General features: G+C 42.2%; 1 protein-coding gene across 2 annotated transcripts in view; it reads right to left on the bottom strand.

Moving 5' to 3' along the window:
• LOC149434759 (chloride channel protein 2-like) overlaps nucleotides 1–19,879 on the bottom strand; it is a 224,962-nt gene that overhangs the window by 46,385 nt on the left and 158,698 nt on the right. The window contains exons 14-18 of one of the 2 annotated variants that reach the window (XM_089663427.1): nucleotides 17,581–17,726; nucleotides 11,286–11,394; nucleotides 11,135–11,205; nucleotides 10,866–10,928; nucleotides 1,023–1,064 (exon numbers count right to left, since the gene is read on the bottom strand). In XM_089663427.1, the coding sequence (XP_089519553.1) occupies nucleotides 1,023–1,064; nucleotides 10,866–10,928; nucleotides 11,135–11,205; nucleotides 11,286–11,394; nucleotides 17,581–17,726 (431 nt within the window). The remainder of the gene's footprint in view (nucleotides 1–1,022; nucleotides 1,065–10,865; nucleotides 10,929–11,134; nucleotides 11,206–11,285; nucleotides 11,395–17,580; nucleotides 17,727–19,879) is intronic. The other variant, XM_089663428.1, reaches the window with a different exon arrangement.

Raw genomic sequence — 19,879 nt, 5'->3', positions numbered from 1 at the left:
ACTGTAAATATACATATGGTCTGGTCCCAGTTTCTGTGTGTAGCTACATTTATCTGGTCATCACTGGTGCTGACTCCTAACAGAAATCTTAGTTACAGGTGGAGCCTAACAGGCCAAGCAAACCTAAGGTTCTTTTTATAGGTTTTGAATATTTTAACAGAAGAAATCACAGTTATAATGCCTTTCCACTTGAGAGATGTGGGTGTTCCAGCATCTCCCCTTTCACTCTTCTTTAAATAAAATAAATATAAAACCCAGAAAAAAGAGTGGGATACTCCTTTTTAAAAGGAACAGTAATTGTGCAGACCCAACTCAAGCACATATTTCCAACATTTACCGAAAATTTTAACATTCGTTTTGGATGGACTGACCCTTTAATTTTCTACACTACTTCCTCAGTTTTATTTCAAGGGCCATTCCTATATTTTCCTTGAAAACGTTATCTCCAGTAATAATTGTTCCTTGAAATGTCCCTGTTTTTCCTGACTGGACACCACATAATAAAACTGCTACTTTTAGATTCATTGCCATTCATTATTACATTATTAGTCCTTATATTAGATTAATCATAATATTTTAAGGGTCTCTGCTTCAGCACTGATGAATTGAGGTGTAATATAATGCAAAAAAAAATGTAATTTCCAATCATGTGGAATGTTTTGCTCCGTGGTTTTTTGCATCAGAGTCTGACATAAACGACACTGTCTCTAAGTGTCCCCAGAAATTACTGTAGAATACTGACATTTATGTGACATGACACTGTCAACGTGTGCCTGTTATTGGAAATGGCATTTATGCAGAAAGGCGCTTAAAATGTAAAACCACTGCATAATCAGTTTCTGACATCAAAACTTATCTATTAGGCTAATTAGTGCAAGAATTAACTCTAGAATACAATTTCCTTTATTCATTTTGTTGTATGAAAAAAAAAAAAAATGTACAATGTAAATTAAATCATGTTTTTTTTCTTGTGACTGCTTGCACCTGCCAGGTTAATACAAGGTATTGACTGGAGCACTCACCTGCGATGGTGTCATAGTGTCTATCTCATCCATATCTTCACCCTAAAGGACAATTTAGGTCAAAATTACAGTGTATGCTAACAGGGTCAAGCTAACAAGACAGTGTAATGGGGCTCATTAAATAAGGCAGTAAATAGAGCCATAGTGTTCAGAGAAAAATAGCAACAAATCGGAGTTAAGCATTTGTCAATTTATTGAAAAAAAAGAATACATAATCAGTGGTTTGTTATTAAGTGCTGTATTGTATTTGCTGCTCTAAAATGGTACTGTAGTATATATATATTTACACCTGTATACAGTTATGTCCCCACTTACGCTGTATATGTATGTTGTGCAAAACTGTTCTTTAATTGTGTACTATGTACAAGTCTTATGTATCATTACAAACTGAGAAATTTTAAGGTTGAATTGGGCCCAAAGCCAAATCCTCTTCTGCTATACAGTATATGCAGGAGTTACTTCCTGGCACCTGGCAATGCAGACAGACAACAGATCCAGTATGGGCAAAACTTTTATGCAAAAAGTCATCAGGGGCGAGAGAAGAGACTTTTTTAGGTCAAAAGACATTGCATGTCTTTTCTGTCGAAAAAAAAAAAACTACTTCTGTGATTTTTTTTAAGGAAATTTAGTTTTATTTTACCTAATAAAACTTTTCCCCCCTGATTTACTGCAGGAACATTAAAGTTGTAGCTGGGCCAACTGAACATAGACTTGGTCATAGCCTCCTGAATAGGTTGCCTTGTGGATGAACCAGCTCCGGTTACAAGTGGGAATGAATATATAGTATTATGTAATAAATCAGCCTGAATGTTCTTTTGATACAGTGAAATAGCATTTCTGAATGGCCAAGATGAATTAACTGTACTAAATATATAAGAGTATATAAATATAATTTGTAAATATGGATTTTGTGTTTTTTCTTACATCTATCACAAATCTAAGAATTTTTGTCTTACCTGTAAAATCCTTTTCTTGAATTACAGTACAGGACACAGGCTCCTTTAAAGTGGTATTAAACCCAAAAGCAAAAACATTTATTATATTGCAGCTTACCAGTTGATGGTTGGATGATTCTTAGATGGTGATGGTTGCATTAGTTTTCTTTTTTAGGCTTTCTTGCCTTTACTTTTTCAACAGAACAAACTCTCCCACAAATGTGTCAGTCAAGTGTTAAGACACTGACAGGGGTGCTTACAATGATCAGCTTTTTTTTCATTCTTGTAAAGCCTTTACCCCCCCCCCCCAAAAAAAAAAGGTTGCTGTAACTGTTTGTGTAACTGCAGTGCGAGCGGGAGTTTGGTTTAAATTTGTTAGTGTACCTAAATCTGCTAGTCCATCTAACACGCCCCTCACCCCAAATTGACAATGCTGCTGTCCAAAGGTGCCCCTGTGCATCCAGGTTGGAGGCACTCTAAAACATGAGGTGTGCTACTGGCCAGATCATCAGGTGAAAACAGAAAGGAAAAAAACTAAAACTAACGTAGCCACCACATCAAAGGATTGACCAGTTGCAATATATTACATTTTTGGTTTTGGGTTTAATACCACTTTAATTCTAAACCATGGTTATATGCTGCCACCCCCAGGCGAGGACACTTGCAAAGAAAGTGTTTAGGACAGCCCATAACCCCTCCTGCAATCCTCAATTTTAGCAAGCAATCACAGAACAAATGCCAGGGCAGAGTGTCCTGTACTGTTCTCCAAGTAAAGAATTTTACTGGTAAGCCAAAATTTCTTATTACCCAATTGTATGGTACAGGACACAGGTTTATTTTATTCTTGACCAATGGACATTTCCAAGTAATACAAGTGAGGGTTGGGCAGCAAAACAAACAATGCTAACAGGACCAAAACAAGGGAAACAGGTTCCAAAATCATACAGCAGCTTGAAGAACCATACCGCCAAAGATGGAATCAGCAGAAGCCTGAAAATCTACCTGGTAAAACTTCACAAACATGTGAACAGAGGACTAAGTGGCAGCCTTGCAAACCTGAGAACCAGACATCTGCTGCTGAAAAGCCCAAGAGGCACTAACTGAAAAAGTCAAGAGAGCTATATCAAGGAAAGAAGGATTTCCTATCCTTCAAGGCGTATGCCTTAATGAAAACCTGCCCAATTCACCTAGAGATGGTAGAACAAGGAACAGGACAGCCCTTGTGAGAGCCCACAGGCAGGACAAATAGAGATTTGGATAGAAGCAGTGGCTGAGAGATAAACTCGCATTGCCCGTACTACATCTAAACAATGTAGAGAGATCTAGTTCGGGTGCTTTGGTGTACAGCAAACAGAAGGCAGGATAGGATGATGTCCTAAGGCCTCATGCACACTGGCATTTTTGCAGCTGCTTCTAGGGGTGTCAGGCGTTTCTTTTCCTGCCTCTAAACTCCCCTGCATGTTAGCCTGTGTCCATACATACATAGGCTTTTAGCAGCTTTTAGTGGCAGGAGAGTTTAGAGGCAGGCAAAAAAATAATCAAAACAAAAAAAAAAGCACTGCCAGTGCATCCAGGAGCAGCAGAGTTTCGGCAGAAAAAATGCTTGCTGCGCAATAACGCATTAGTGCTTGAGCATTAACTCATTTCAATGGCGAGGATAATGCTCGATGCCTGCAAATGCACCTAAGTGCTTGTGAAAGCATTAGACACTTTGGCAAAACGCTGCTGCCAGGAGGAAGGTTTCTGGGAGAGTTTAGAAAATGTCCAGTTTGCATGAGGCCTAAGGTGAAAGAAGAAAACCACCTCAGGAAGAAAGGAAACCCGAGATTTCAAAATCACCTTGTTTTGTTATGGAGAACAAGGGAGGGTTAGCTACAATATAAAGACACCAATTCTGAGATTCATCTAATTGATGCGACAGCCTTGAGGAAAAAGTTACGGGTAAGGTCAGCCAAGGGAATATCCCAAATGGGCTTAAAGAGAGGATGCCGTAGGGCTGACAGAATAAAACTGAGATCACAAGGAGGTGCAGGAGTACAAAAAGTCATGTGAACTTCCCCCTGAACAAAGGCCTTTATCAGAGAATGAGAAGCCAGCAGTCTCTGAAAGAGAATGATCAATGCTGAGACTTGTCTTGCATCACACAAAGAAAGCCTTTCAAGTGCAAAGATAGACCCTGCCAGTGATCAGTTTCCTAGCTTTAAGTAGCATAGGAATAATGGGGTAAGACAGACCTCGCTCTCTCAGGATTTGGGTTTCAATAGCCAAGCAGTTAAAGCCAGTGACTGAAGCAGGATGGTAGATTGGACCTTGAGACAGTAGGTTTTGTAGTTCCAGAAGTACCCACAGTGTGTTTCGCGGGAGTCAGAGAATGTCTGAGTACCAAGTCCTCTGAGCCAATTTGGTGGCACTAAGATCACCAGGATGCCCTTCATCTTGATCATGTGAAGCAGTTCAGGAAGAATCCATAGCGGAGGGAAGGTATTTATCAACCAGAACTAATCCCACAGGGTCACCAGTGTGTCCACTGCAAAGACCTTTTGATCTGTGATCCTGGCCACAAATCTGTCCACCTAGTTGAATCGGAATGCCAGCAGATCTACATCTGGCATCTCACGGCAGTGACATGTCCTAGGACACCTAGGGGTGGAGAGACCATTCCTCCACATCCAGGTGCTGAGGACTGAAAGTTTCCATATGCCAACTGTCTTTTCTGGGAATGTGGACAGTGATAGAGGCTATACTGAGCCTTAAGGCTCAAGCCATAATAGAGTCCACTTCTGGAAGGGCTGCATGGCTCCTGGTGCTGCCCTGATGATTGATGTAAGCCACTGCTGTGGCATTGTCCAAACAGACCCTTGTTATTCACTCCTGAAGCTGCATGGTCCATGACACAGCATGCATCAATGACTGGCTTTCAGTTTGAAAATGTCGATGGGAAGTCTGCACTCCCTCAACAACCATATCTCTTAGACTGTTGCGGCACCTAGGATACCTCCCTGGCCCAACAGGCGAGCATCCATTATGAAAACTATCCAATTTAATGGGAGAAATAGCTTCCCTGATTCCAGCGCAAGGCTGGTCAGCCACCAGGTCAGGGATTTCCTGGCCTTGAGACATACCGTATTTTTCGCTCCATAAGACGCACCTGACCATAAGAAGCACCTAGGTTTTAGAGGCAGAAAACAAGAAAAAAAATATTCTGAACCAATGGACTGCAGACATAGTACAGGAGATGACCAGAGACTGCAGACATAGTACAGGAGATGACCAGAGACTGCGGACATAGTACAGGAGATGACCAGAGACTGCGGACACAGTACAGGAGATGACCATAGACTGCGGACACAGTACAAGAGATGACCAGAGACTGCGGACAGTGCAGGGGATGACCAGAGACTGCGGACATAGTACAGGAGATGACCATAGACTGCGGACACAGTACAAGAGATGACCAGAGACTGCGGACAGTGCAGGGGATGACCAGAGACTGAGGACAGTACAGGAGATGACCAGAGACTGCGGACATTGTACAAGAGATGACCAGAGACTGCGGACATAGTACAGGAGATGACCAGAGACTGCGGACAGTGCAGGGGATGACCAGAGACTGAGGACAGTGCAGGGGATGACCAGAGACTGCGGACAGAGTACAGGAGATGACCAGAGACTGCGGACATAGTACAAGAGATGACCAGAGACTGCGGACAGTGCAGAGGATGACCAGAGACTGCGGACATAGTACAGATGACCAGAGACTGCGGACATATTACAGGAGATGACCAGAGACTGCGGACATAGTACAAGAGATGACCAGAGACTGCGGACAGTGCAGAGGATGACCAGAGACTGCGGACAGTACAGGAGATGACCAGAGACTGCGGACAGTACAGGAGATGACCAGAGACTGCGGACAGTACAGGAGATGACCAGAGACTGCGGACAGTACAGGAGATGACCAGAGACTGCGGACATTGTACAAGAGATGACCAGAGACTGCGGACAGTACAGGAGATGACCAGAGACTGCGGACAGTACAGGAGATGACCAGAGACTGCGGACATTGTACAAGAGATGACCAGAGACTGCGGACATAGTACAGGAGATGACCAGAGACTGCGGACAGTGCAGGGGATGACCAGAGACTGAGGACATAGTACAAGAGATGACCAGAGACTGCGGACATAGTACAGGAGATGACCAGAGACTGCGGACACAGTACAGGAGATGACCAGAGACTGCGGACACAGTACAGGAGATGACCAGAGACTGCGGACACAGTACAGGAGATGACCAGAGACTGCGGACAGTACAGGAGATGACCAGAGACTGCGGACAGTACAGGAGGTGACCAGAGACTGCGGACAGTACAGGAGATGACCAGAGACTGCAGACAGTACAGGAGATGACCAGAGACTGCGGACACAGTACAGGAGATGACCAGAGACTGCGGACACAGTACAGGAGATGACCAGAGACTGCGGACACAGTACAGGAGATGACCAGAGACTGCGGACAGTACAGGAGATGACCAGAGACTGCGGACAGTACAGGAGATGACCAGAGACTGCGGACAGTACAGGAGATGACCAGAGACTGCGGACATTGTACAGGAGATGATCAGAGACTGCGGACATAGTACAGGAGATGACCAGAGACTGCGGACAGTGCAGGGGATGACCAGAGACTGAGGACAGTACAGGAGATGACCAGAGACTGCGGACATAGTACAAGAGATGACCAGAGACTGCGGACATAGTACAGGAGATGACCAGAGACTGCGGACATAGTACAAGAGATGACCAGAGACTGCGGACAGTGCAGGGGATGACCAGAGACTGCGGACATAGTAAAGATGACCAGAGACTGCGGACATATTACAGGAGATGACCAGAGACTGCGGACATAGTACAAGAGATGACCAGAGACTGCGGACAGTGCAGGAGATGACCAGAGACTGGACAGTACAGGAGATGACCAGAGACTGCGGACAGTACAGGAGATGACCAGAGACTGCGGACAGTACAGGAGATGACCAGAGACTGCAGACAGTACAGGAGATGACTAAGACTGCAGACAGTACAGGAGATTACTAAGAGACTGCAGACAGTACAGGAGATGACTAAGAGACTGCAGACAGTACAGGAGATGACTAAGAGACTGCAGACAGTACAGGAGATGACTAAGAGACTGCAGACAGTACAGGAGATGACTAAGAGACTGCAGACAGTACAGGAGATGACTAAGACTGCAGACAGTACAGGAGATGACTAAGAGACTGCGGACAGTACAGGGGATGACCAGAGACTGCGGACAGTACAGGGGATGACCAGAGACTGCGGACAGTACAGGGGATGACCAGAGACTGCGGACAGTACAGGGGATGACCAGAGACTGCTGACCTTTGGGGAGGGAGGGGGAGTGGGTACCTGAATTTGACAGGTACCCACTCCCACTTCCGCGGAGTTGTCCTCGCTTTAGTGTGGGCACCCGGCTGACAGCCAGGTGCCCACTGCGCATGCGCGAGAAGCGTTGCGCTTTGTGATTGGTCCGACGCCTTCTGGGACCTGTCATTTGTCCCAGAAGACACTGTACCATTCACAAAGTGCAGCGCTTCTCGCACATGCGCACTGGGTACCCGGCTGTCAAGCCGAGATCCTACACTAAAGAAGCCGGCGCGGGAAGACTGCACAGTGCTGGACCGAGGAACAGGTAAGGTCCTGCTGCAGAGCTGAGCGGCCGGCCCGGTATTCTGACACGGCGGCGGTGGAAATACCGGACCGGCCGCTCCATATTCGCTCCATAAGACGCACTGACATTTTCCCCCCTTTTTTGGGGGGAGAAAAGTGCATCTTATGGAGCGAAAAATACGGTAAGTGCATGGGGTTGTCGAGAAAGCAAGGGAACTTATCCCATGAAGTTAGCACATTGAGTGTAGAGGTCTGGAGCAAAACAAGGCAAACATCACTGCTTGAAATGAGGCCCAGAACCCTTATACAAAAATCATTCCACAGGAAACGTTTTTTGGAGCGCAGGGTCGGGATATGACATGGGAGGGTCAACACTCTTTCCCAGGAAAAATTGCCTGGGCTTGGCCTGTGTCGTCCACTGCACACAGGCAGCCAAGGCCAGGGCAGCGAGATCCCTCAAAAGAAGGTCATCCAGATATCTGGTAATGTGGATTTGAAGACTGGGGGGGAAGGGGGGGGGCATAGACAGGCCAAAAGGAAGAGCTACAAACTGGAAGTGCTCCATGCCCACCGTAAATCACAGGAACTGCTGATCTGGGAAAATGGGAATATGCAAATATGTATCCTTGATAGTTGTCTATGCTAGAAATTCCCTTTGTTGCAGCAGTGCAATTACAGAGGGGGCCCATTCTGTCGGGAACTCTAAGACCTGCAGAAAGATAACCAAGCATAGGGTAATGCCACCATCATTGGATTTTGGGAATGTAAACAGTTTGAACATTAGCCCTGCAATGGTTTCTCGGAGGGAACTGCTACGATCACTCCTGAAGAGTGAAGCTGTTCTAAGTTATTTGGAGTGCCAGCAATCTCATCAGAAAGATAGGAATTTTGGAGGGCATAAAGCAAGGAGGCAGCATGGGGCCAAACTTCAGCTTGTACCCCGGGACACCACAACTCCGAAAAGGACATAAAGCAAGGAGGCAGCATGGGGCAAAACTTCAGCTTGTACCCCGGGACATCACAACTCCGAAAAGGAAAGGGCTAAATTACTCCCTTCACTGTTACAACAGTTGTAAAATTGGTCATTCCCTTAATTTTGAGGGGGACATCCAGGACTTGTGATGGAACCAAGTGGAGGACTTGGCTTTTGAAGCAGAATACTAGAATAGACAAAAAAAACTCTCTGGAACCCAGAACCAATAAACCTGGCTGCAGACTTTGCATTCTTCCTTTTTGAAAGCTGATTTTTCTGCCCATGACTTCCTTTTTAAAAGGGGTTTAGTGACTCCCAAAATCCTTTCCAAAAGGCTTTTTTATAAACTGTCTCTACATACCAGTTTCACAGTCAGAGAACCATACGCAACTATCCCATAAACAAGAGCTAGGTGAGAATTTAGGGGCAGGGAGTCCAACAAACCATCCATGCAGTAGCACAAGGAGGAGGAACTCCCATTTCTTGGGAACTGAGGGATCCATCAGGATCAATAGAGGGTTGTGCCCTATGCCCTTTGCCCAGATTGACAGTGTTTGGCAAACCGCAATAGACACCAACAAACCTTTTGTCCACTGGGTTTTTGAAGACTGGGACATCATCAACAGGATCTGTAAGGGATTTGTTGAAGCAGCAAATAATTGGATCCACCAAAGGCAATTTCCACCTTCTAAGGTAGGCTTCCTCTACCGGGTACCACTGTGCAAACCTCTTGGGAGGTGTGTACAATTTGTCTGGTGACTGCCAGTCGTCATACAGAATATTCTGTACTGGTAGATGAACAGGAAATTACATAATAAGTTTCTTAGACTTTGGAGGGGATATCATACTGGTGACTGCTATTTCCCCCTCTGTTTTCACCTGATCATCCAGCCTGAAAACACTTCCTGCAATACAATGCCTACACTCTGAATTAAGGAACAACAGTGACACCTTTGGACAGCAGCACTGTCATCCAAGTGGGGTGGGGGTGTTAGATGCACTAGTAGAGTTAGATACACTAAAACTCCAGCTCACGCTTTTTAAGTAGTTACAGCAACATTTTTTTCCTTTTGGGATAGAGGTTTAACATAAAAGCTGATTACTGCAAGCACTTCTGTCAGTGGTAAATGGTTTGTCTCAACCCTCTAACTGCTACAACTGCAGGACAGCTTGTTTTGTTGAAAAACAACAGGCTTACTAGCGGGATCACCAGGTGAAAAAGGAAAAAAAAAAAACACAAAAGAAAATGAATGCAGCCATCCTAACAACTGGTAAGCTGCAGTATAATAAATATTTGCGTTTGGGTTTAATACCACTTTAATGGTTTCTTTAAGCTTGGGAGAGATCAAGGGTAATTGAGCACATACCCAGGAGAAGTTCTCAAACGCTGAAGGTTCACCTTCCACTTCTTCATCTTCCTCCTCACAGGGAAGCAACGCTACTATGATGGACAAAGATTCAGCAGGGAACACTAACTGGAGGCACTTATGTCATGTGCGTTCTACAGTGCGATGTGGTGCTATTCACCCAAAATGGCACCGCAACATACTTTGCTAATGGATGTGCGTTGCACCACTAATGCCTTTTATGGTGTGCTGTCAGAAATGGCATATGCACCTTTTTTGGTGCATTAGGCAGCCCATTCAAGCAAATGGATGCCTGAACACGACACACATTAAAGCCCAGGCAACACACATTACCATGTGTGCACTAATGCCTGGAATTGCATGAATTGGTTCTTTTTGCACACTTCTGAGCAGTAAAATTGTCAGAAAAAAACACTATGGTGTGACTGGACCCTAACGGTTATGACCAGCTGTGAATGCAAATTCACAAGCAAACACTGGAGCCACAATCAAAGACCCTATATAGGATATGCCCATCAGAAATAAGGAGTTAGAAGGGGAGGGAGGGTGGCAGAATCTTCAAGGTAAATACACGCAGGGGTCCAAATCAGTGTTATTCCTTACTGGAAATCCCATTGCTGCTTGCCTGCACTTGGCTAGATAGACACAGATCAAATATAAAACTTTCCGTGAAATTTTACTTTGCTTTATTTTTACACATTTGACAGTTAAAAAAAAAAAAAAAAAAAAAAATCAGGAATAGCCATGCATGTGAACCTTGTTTAGTAAAATGTATTAGTATACACGCAAAGATGATGTGAATATTATCATGCCTTTATACCTTGGCATACATACAATGCACTATAGACGCACATAGAAGAGATTAGTTACACACTTACCCCTAGACACAGACGTATCCGTTTGCGCTTAACTTTTGAAGGGGGAGCAGGAGTCTTGGTAGACTTATGTTAGCAAAAACATAGAAGACAAATGGCAGGACTGCATGGTAAGTAACAATGCAATGAAATGGCAGAGCAAAGGAATCGTTAGTATGTAAGTAACGTCACAGTGACAAAAGCAGATTAGATTGGCTGAGTGAGATAACATTTATGAGAACATGTATAAAAGGTGATGCGACAGTCATTTCGTTCTATAAAGGTTGCCTTACCTCCACATCCTCACTAAAATCTTTGGCACAAAATATATTTTTCAAGGCTGTTACTGAATTATCAGATTCGTCTGAAAACACAGAATAACATACATCAATCAATATTTTTTCCCTGCCAGAATACACACTTACCTGCATATTTCTTAAATACCTTGGGAATAATCAGTTAGGGTACTCTGGTTACGTTTTAGAGCTGGTTTCAGGGGCTTCTTCGCCTCCATGGCTTTGGGAGGAGAAAATGTGGATTCCTCTGTGGCAATCTGAAAACCAATATCAAACATTTGGGACTCTAAAATGCTGCAAATATAATCTACATTAGACAAAAAAAGCTCTGATAAATTAAAGCAAACTTTTTGTGCTGCTAATTGAATATAAACACAAACTATCAATTATTTGATTATATGAAATGCACAAGAAAACATGAGCTTTATTTTAAAAAGTAGATGACAATAAAGGTTGTTTTAAATGGGTAAATGCCATGGAGTATTTATTTTCTCTCTGATGCTGTGACCAGGAGGAGTGAAGGATAAGAGGTTCATCCTGCTGGAAGAGAAGATTCAATCAAAGGGGCCTTGTGCATTTTTTGACCTTGCACTTTATGTGGGTCATAAACATAAGTGAGTGCACATCTGGTGATTAGTGAAGAACTGAAGGCGGAAGAAAGGAAAAGTGAATATTTTCACAAAAAACATTCTGTAGCACCAAGGTAAAAAAAGAGAATCGTAAATTTACATGTACAGTGCCTTGAAAAAAGTATTCATACCCCTTGAAATTTTCCACATTTTGTCATGTTACAACCAAAAACGTAAATGTATTTTATTGGGATTTTATGTAATAGACCAACACCACATAATTGTGAAGTGGAAGGCAAATGATAAATGGTTTTCAACATTTTTTACAAATAAATATCTGAAAAGTGTGGCGTGCATTTGTATTCAGCCCCCCTTAGTCAATACTTTATAGAACCACCTTTCACTGCAATTACAGCTGCAAGTCTTTTTGGATTTGTCTCTACCAGCTTTGCACATTATGCTCTGTCAGATTGGATGGAGAGCATCTGTGAACAGCAATTTTCAAGTCTTGCCATTTATTCTCAATTGGCTTTAGGTCTGGACTTTGACTAGGCCATTCTAACACATGAATATACTTTGATCTAACCATTCCATTGTAGCTCTGGCTGTATGTTTAGGGTCATTGTCCTGCTGGAAGGTGAACCTCTTCCCCAGTCTCAAGTCTTTTGCAGACTCAAACAGGTTTTCTTCTAAGATTGCCCTGTATTTTGCTCCATCCACATTCCCATCAACTCTGACCAGCTTCCCTGTCCCTGAAGAAAAGCATCCCAACAACATGATGCTGCCACCACCATGTTTCACGGTGGGGATGCTGTGTTCAGGGTGATGTGCAGTGTTAGTTTTCTGCCACACAGCACTTTGCTTTTAAGACAAAAAGTTAAATTTTAGTCTTATCTGACCAGACAGAGCACCTTCTACGTTTTCTGTTCCTCCCACATGGCTTCTCGCAAACTGCAAATGGGACTTCTTATGGCTTTCTTTCAACAATGGCTTTCTTCCTGCCACTCTTCCATAAAGACCAGATTTATGGAGTGCACAACTAATAGTTGTCCTGTGGACATATTCTTCCACCTGTGCTGTGGATGTCTGCAGCTCCTCCAGAGTTACCATGGCCTTGCCTGCTTCTCTGATTAATGCCGTCCTTGCTCGGCGTGTCAGTTTAGGTGGACAGCCATGTCTTGATAGGTTTGCAGTTGTGCTATAGTCCTTCCATTTTCAGAAGATGGATTGAACAGTGCTTCATGAGATGTTCAAAGCTTGGGATATTTTTGTATAACCTAACCCTGCTTCAAACTTCTCCACAATTTTATCTCTGACCTGTCTGGTATGTTCCTTGACCTTCAAGATGCTGTTTGTTAAATAATGTTCTCCAACAAACCTCTGGGGGCTTCACAGAACAGCTGTATTTACACTGAGATTAAATAACACACAGGTAGACATTATTTACTAATTAGGTGACTTCTGAAGGCAACTGGCTCCACTAGATTTTAGATAGGGGTATCAGAGTAAAGGGGGCTGAATACAAATGCACGCCACACTTTTCAGATATTTGTAAAAAATGTTGAAAACCATTTATCATTTTCCTTACACTTCATAATAATTTGCCAATTTGTGTTGGTCTGTCACATAAAATCCCAATAAAATACATTTACATTTTTGGTTGTAACATGACAAAATGTGGACAATTTCAAGGTGTATTATTACTTTTACAAGACACTGTATGTAATATTATAAAATGGCAGAGGTAGTCCTGTGATTAAACATGAATTAACCATCACAAAACTACAGAAGGATGAGGCAGCCAACCCTAGACTGGAGAGAAGAAGCTCCAAAAACATTGAGAAAATGACGTAAAAGAGTAGCGCAAAACATATCCAAGTGAAAAAATTGATTTATTAGTTAAAAAGTAAGATTTTGCATTCACAAATGCAAACGCACTGCCAGACGACAATAGGATGCCCTAAAAATCCAATCCCACTGAGCAGGTAAGAGATTTCTCTGGCCACAGGCAAGAAACTGCAAGCCACAATACATTTGGACAACTGCAGGAAAGGTAGTAACGATCCAATGGCGAGCTGCTAGAAGCTCAGTAGGCTAACCCTAACCCTTGACTTCTGCTTTTGGTGCCTTACACCAGAGTAATTTGTAGCTTGAAGCTCCCAAAACGCTAGAGGAGAAAAAAAAAAAAAAATTCTCAATGGAGATGGTTTACACTTCTACTCCGAGTCGCCTAAAGCTCACAAAAGTTCTGGAGCTTTTTTGCTCTTTTTTAATGCCATAGAAATTAATGGAAATGTGCGATTCGCACGTTTTTGCGCATTGTCAAGCGTTTTTGGAGAGTTTTTCTGCTCAAATGAAAAGAATGTAAAAATAAAACAACAATAATGATTGAATAAATGAATGTTGCATAAAATACATAATATGTAATAATAAATACAAATTAACTCCTAACCTTAACTCCCTAAGCCTAAATATACAATAAGAATAATAAATGAATAGTAATACATTAAAGTGTTGCTAAACCCAGGGCCCTGCATTCACTATATCTGGTCTCCCACAGTACACAGAACATGAAAATGCAATTATTTCAGTAAATATAAACTGCTAAATACCTTTTCTCATCAGCAGTTAGAGCAGTCTTGTGACTTCTATCAGTGTCCAGACAAGCACTGGTTAAAGCTTGAAGGAGGAGTTTTCCTTCTGCTCTAGGAGGACGCAGGGCCTATGACCTCTGTCTGGACAGTGCTGATCACATGAACTCTCCCAAGAAAAAAAAAAAACCCTCTTAACAATACACACCAAACTGAGCATGTTCAGAGTGACCCCACACGATATGTCCTATCAGGAGATAAGAGGGGGACACTGGAAGGACTAGAAAAGTCAGGATCAAATGACGTTTTTACACAAATGCAGGGGATTAACCGCTTAGGTTCCACAGTAAGTACTGTATAACACGCATGCTTTACTGCATATACAGACTGATTCTACTGTTGTAGGTTTAATAACACTTTAAGTTTTTATAGCTTTTCCATCAGCTTTTTCTTAAAAACCTAGCAAATAATGATGAAACAGATGATATTTTTCCCTATTGGCTATTAAAAATGCCAAAGCTTACAAACTGTGCAAACAAACTCAATAAAACACTGAAAAAAGCGATGCTCAGGTGAGAATGCAGCCTACAAGTTTGCCAAGTGTTTAGTTTTATTGAGATTTGACTTCAGGGAAAAGACAACCCATGACAAAAATATTACCTGTCTTGTAACAGTGTCTCATAAAAAAACTTGCAGTAGTACTATTCCTAAGCCCTTCATAGAAAAAGGGTAGGGTGATTAACAACCTCTGCATAAACGTGGGGTTTAGATGAAAAAAATGTGTTCAACCAACACTCCAGAGATTTTAAGAGGTGTGATAAGTACAAGTCAAACCTGCCACAGAGAGAATACAATTGCAGAAATAGTACAAACTCTACCTGAAAGATTAAGACCTGTGCTGTGAAACCTGGCATTAGCACTAGGTAATTTTACCACAAGGAAAAAAAAAGAAAAAGGAAAGAACAGAACAGTAAGAGAGGGGAAATCTTTCAATGGGAACACTAAATTCCTAGTTTCCCTCACTTAGGAGGGATTCTTATTACGGGACAAGAAGTGAAGGGAAATCTCGCCTTTGGGACACAGATGGCAAAAAAAAAATGACAGGGGTTGTAATCCTATCTTAATCTATCCAAAATGCCAAAAAAAAAAAAGTTTTGCCTTCTTCTATAAATACTGCCACTACAGAGGTAGTTGTAAAGGCTCTGGACTCTGAATCAGAGACGGTAATGGGGCCCCAGAAACACTGATAGATGAAGGCTTGGTACGGCCAAAATCAGATCCAGCTACAGATGTTGGCAGTGTGTTTAAAGCTTCTACAGGCAAACTCCTGCAATTCATGTGCATAGTCTGACAAAAAGTGTATGCAAAAGGCCGTGGCACGCATATTGTGGGTCTCAGACTTACTCAGTGGACTTAGAAAAGCTGCCAATTAAGATGGCTACAAAGAAATAGGAGTCCCAGGTTCTAGGTTACAGGCATTGGTTCCCTCTGGGGGTACTGGTGACTTACCCCCCAGAAACAGTAGGAGAGTGAGCGACAAAGTCACCCCTGATGCAGTGGAACGATCGTCAAAACATCTCTGAAAAGGCATTTTGTACAGGTCAGTGAAACAACAACTAGGCCCAAACAGAGGCAAGGCCTTGCAAACTCACACACCAAAGCAGTTAGTTACTGATGAGTGTCATACACAGCTGGAGGTGACCAAGTCTCTGCAGGCAGGCAGTGGAACAAGACAGGAGATCAGATTGTCCACAATTTTCATCAAGCAGAAGCAGCAGAGGGACAATGCTTCCTCTTAGCTGAGCAGAGGGAAAACAACTCGGAACCTGTGTGTGCTCTCAGTTAAGAAATGGCACCCCATGGTTGTAATTGTGAGGTAGTTTCTGGTGCTTTAGTCTGAATGGCTTTAATCACTAATTCATCAGAGATGTAGTACACCAAAAGGTTGTGCCATGGCTTTGGACATGGACAGTGCTCTGCAACTAATGAACACTGTACACAATGGTCTGGGAAGTGCCACAATGCAGAGCCCACGGTCTAGTAAATCTTTACATCTACAGATTTGCACAGAGAGTTTTAACAGACTAGGTCACAGCTCTGGACCTAGAGAGTACCCTACAGCTAGCCAACAGTGTATATAAAGGTGGAAAGCACCAAACTGCAGAGTCCACTGCCAGAAGGTCACATTTTAGACTAGGCTAACAATCTTTTGTCTAGGTACATATTCCAAAACTATTGCTGTACAGAGACTAGCTCAGCAGCAATTAGAAATCTTGACTGAATAATAATCTGCAGTGGCAGGTTATTTGGTGTATGAAACAAATAAAGAAAAATGAGAATAAAAAGAGGTTTATGGAGTTTCTCAGATTTCACAGAAACCACCCTCTCTTCCCTTCTAGAATAGGACTCAACATGTCTTCCTTTACTTCGTTCCTGTTGAGAAAAACGCTTTTATTACTCCCTGTGAAAGGGGATCAACAGGGCTGACAACACTGCTTGGGATTAAAGTGTAACACAGGCAATGTTTTCAGCCAACAGAAGTTACAGCAGATGTTAAATTGGATTTCTGACAGGATCATTAGGTATTTTTTTGTTTACAATAGTGCTGTCCTCTCAAAAAAATAAATAAATAACTATACTTGTAATTTTAAAGGCATAAAATATGAAGAAATGCGTAGTAGTGCAGATATGTACTAAATATGCATTTATTTATTTTTTGCCCAGACATACAACTTAAAGAGTAAGGGCACTTTAATGCACAGGGCATTAAACCATCTTTAGCACAATTATGAAAAACACCTATATAACACCTATACACCTACCTCTCCAAGACAACTGTGGTTTGCCCCAAGCATGGCTGTATTTACAGCCTCACATTGTTTTTCTACCTTGCTGAGTGTGCTTCTGCAATAAGCAGCCATAGCGTTGAACTGGACATCTCCTAAAGCAATGGTTAGGAGTGTTGGAGGTGGTTTGGTATAAAAAAGTACTTACAAAGAATCAATAAGATATCAGGCCCAGATGCAAGAAAATGTAGTTGAAAGTAGGTTGCTAGTATTACTAATCACATCTATATACTGTGTGAGACCAAAAAGCAAATTTATACTAAGGCATTGCTGGCTTGTGTAACACTTTCATTAGTAGGGTAACCTGGATCACTTGTTTTCTTTTTTTTTCCCATTACTGACTGTTGCATACCACTCCTTTAGTACACAGAGAAGAAGCAAATGCAGGCACTGATTTACAGTGCTGACATACGAATGACAGTATGTTGATCATTTACCTGAAATCGTACAGTGCTCTCGGTTTCTTTTCTTCCCCCATTCTCTCTCTCTCTCAGCTGCTGCAGGCGACGCTTTCTGCTGAGCTGAAATCGCAACAAAGACACCAGCTGAGAGCAGTCAATGGAGCCCAGCAACACCATGGACTCTGGAGAAAGAGACAATCACTGCATCAATATTTCATTACACCATCTTCCACTTCACACTGCTTCACAGCCTTTATATCAACATGATGTAGAAGAACAGGTCAGCAATGTCCAAAAGATCGTAGGTAAAGATATAAATTGTAGCAGCTGAAAGGCTCATCTACAACATGCAAGTGTGTTTCCAACAGTGAAATTAAACCTTGGAATTAATTTATAAAATGTTTTCACACAAGATTCACACAACTTTCACCCATGATTCAAACTTATTTTTTCCAATTAAAGCCCATTAGAAAAATATCTGAATTCTGGCAGAAAATTGTGTAAAAACAAACAGATCCTTATGATTTTTGGTGTTTTTAGCAGATAACAGATTAAGATATTTCTTGTTGCTATATTCATATATTTTACACCTACATCTTTTTAGGATAGAACATGGTTAATATATAGGCAGATGGGACAAAAGTGAAGTAGAGGTGTAAGCAGCAACTTCCCAGCCCTCTTTAGCGAAGTCACCCACTCCTCCCTTTGCAGGAAATTTTATATCCCCTGCAGCAATATGGCTTCCACCAACTACTAATATTCAGGGCAGGATTAAAGTGGAGTCACAGTTAGGTAAGCTAATAGTAAGCAAAGTAAATCAGCAGTAGAGACAAGAGGAATGCCTTTACTGTCTAATTGGCTCCTTAGGGGTACAGTTGTTATAGGTAAACTTGGCACCACCGTCACGGACTGCAATACTTTTGGCATAAAGGGGTGGACTCATTTTTTTCTATCTCCTAAGAAATGCTTAACCAATGTACATTGAACAGGAAACCCACCCTTGTTCCATTACACTGCTGACATCTTTTCTGCCCTGTGGTATTTGATTTGCATAAAAAGGTGTAAATAGCCTTGATCCACCAGCAAGGACTTAACTGGTCCTCAACTACAGAGGTCGGATACGTTCCCCCTGTTAAGTCAAAGATACCACTGTCCAAATCAGCAAGAGCATGATCTTTGCAGATTGCAAAGCGCCAGCTTTGTCTTAGCAGGGAGTGTGTCAGGCCTCTGCAGAGAGATCACGGTTTCCATATAGAGAGGAATGGTCTCTCTCTGTTGCATGGAGGCAGAGACCAGCTTCCCTAATTAAGCTGTGGCTGCTTTCTAAAGACATTGAACATCACTTTACACATCGTTTATTTTGATGTACTTGGAAAGTATTTAGCTGGCTGAAACATAGTTCAGATGGGCTTTACCATTTGAAACCAATGAAGGTGACTCTCCTAACAAGTGTTTTAATAGATTGTACTCAAAAAAGACATTTGTAAACACCTTGTTTAGAATGATTCATGTGGAATGAAGCAGTGTACAAGTGAAGGTGAAACATAGGAAGGGGGATCCTAATGTTATGGTAAGGTGGTGAAAAATGCAATACAGAACGCATTTTATAGCATGTACATTAACTTTAAGCTGAACATAACAGTATAAGAATTTAAGGGCAATTTAATATTAGCCCTGCTATTTTTCTCTGAGCTATGCCACTGCATCAAAAACAGCTATTAAGTGCAAATACAGCAGCACATGTTTATCTCACCCACATGCAAAAATACTCAGGATAATACTTTCTTATTTCCACTTTTCTGTACTTGTCGGTTTCTCAGCTGCCTTTAAGGAACCTTGAAGGAACATCCTAGCAAATTATGTACATTACGAACTTGTAAAACTGCAAAGTCTTAGGATAATCAGAAATATTTTACAAATATGAGGGGTGTTCAAGTCAAACTGGGACTTTTAATTTTACAGGTATAAAAAGGGATACTAGCGTAGCATTACTACACGCATTAGTAAGTGACAAGTGTGTCCTCTTACTGATAGGCGGTGCACATCGGGGTCAGTTCAGAGACAGTTAATCAAGATGGCAGGCATCAGTGTTGGTGTGTGCATGGTACACCATGTGGTGATAAAGTTTCTTATCTACATAAGATTTCAAGCACAGTACGGAGATGAGACACTCAGCCGCAGTAACACATTTGAATAATGCAAATGTTTCAAAGACGGCAGTCTGTCCATCAGTGACAACCCCCCAGCCCACAGCAGTCATTCCTGTGAACATTCAGCGTGTGGAATGTCTGATCCTGGATAATCGACACATAACAGATTGTGAAACTGTACCCCT

Source organism: Staurois parvus, unplaced genomic scaffold (assembly GCF_062004578.1).
Source record: "Staurois parvus isolate SC_StPar_1 unplaced genomic scaffold, SC_StPar_1.0 ptg001686l, whole genome shotgun sequence".
NCBI classification, from domain to species: domain Eukaryota; kingdom Metazoa; phylum Chordata; class Amphibia; order Anura; family Ranidae; genus Staurois; species Staurois parvus.
The sequence above is the reverse complement of the archived record's forward strand: the minus strand, read 5'-3'. Positions and strand labels throughout refer to the sequence as shown.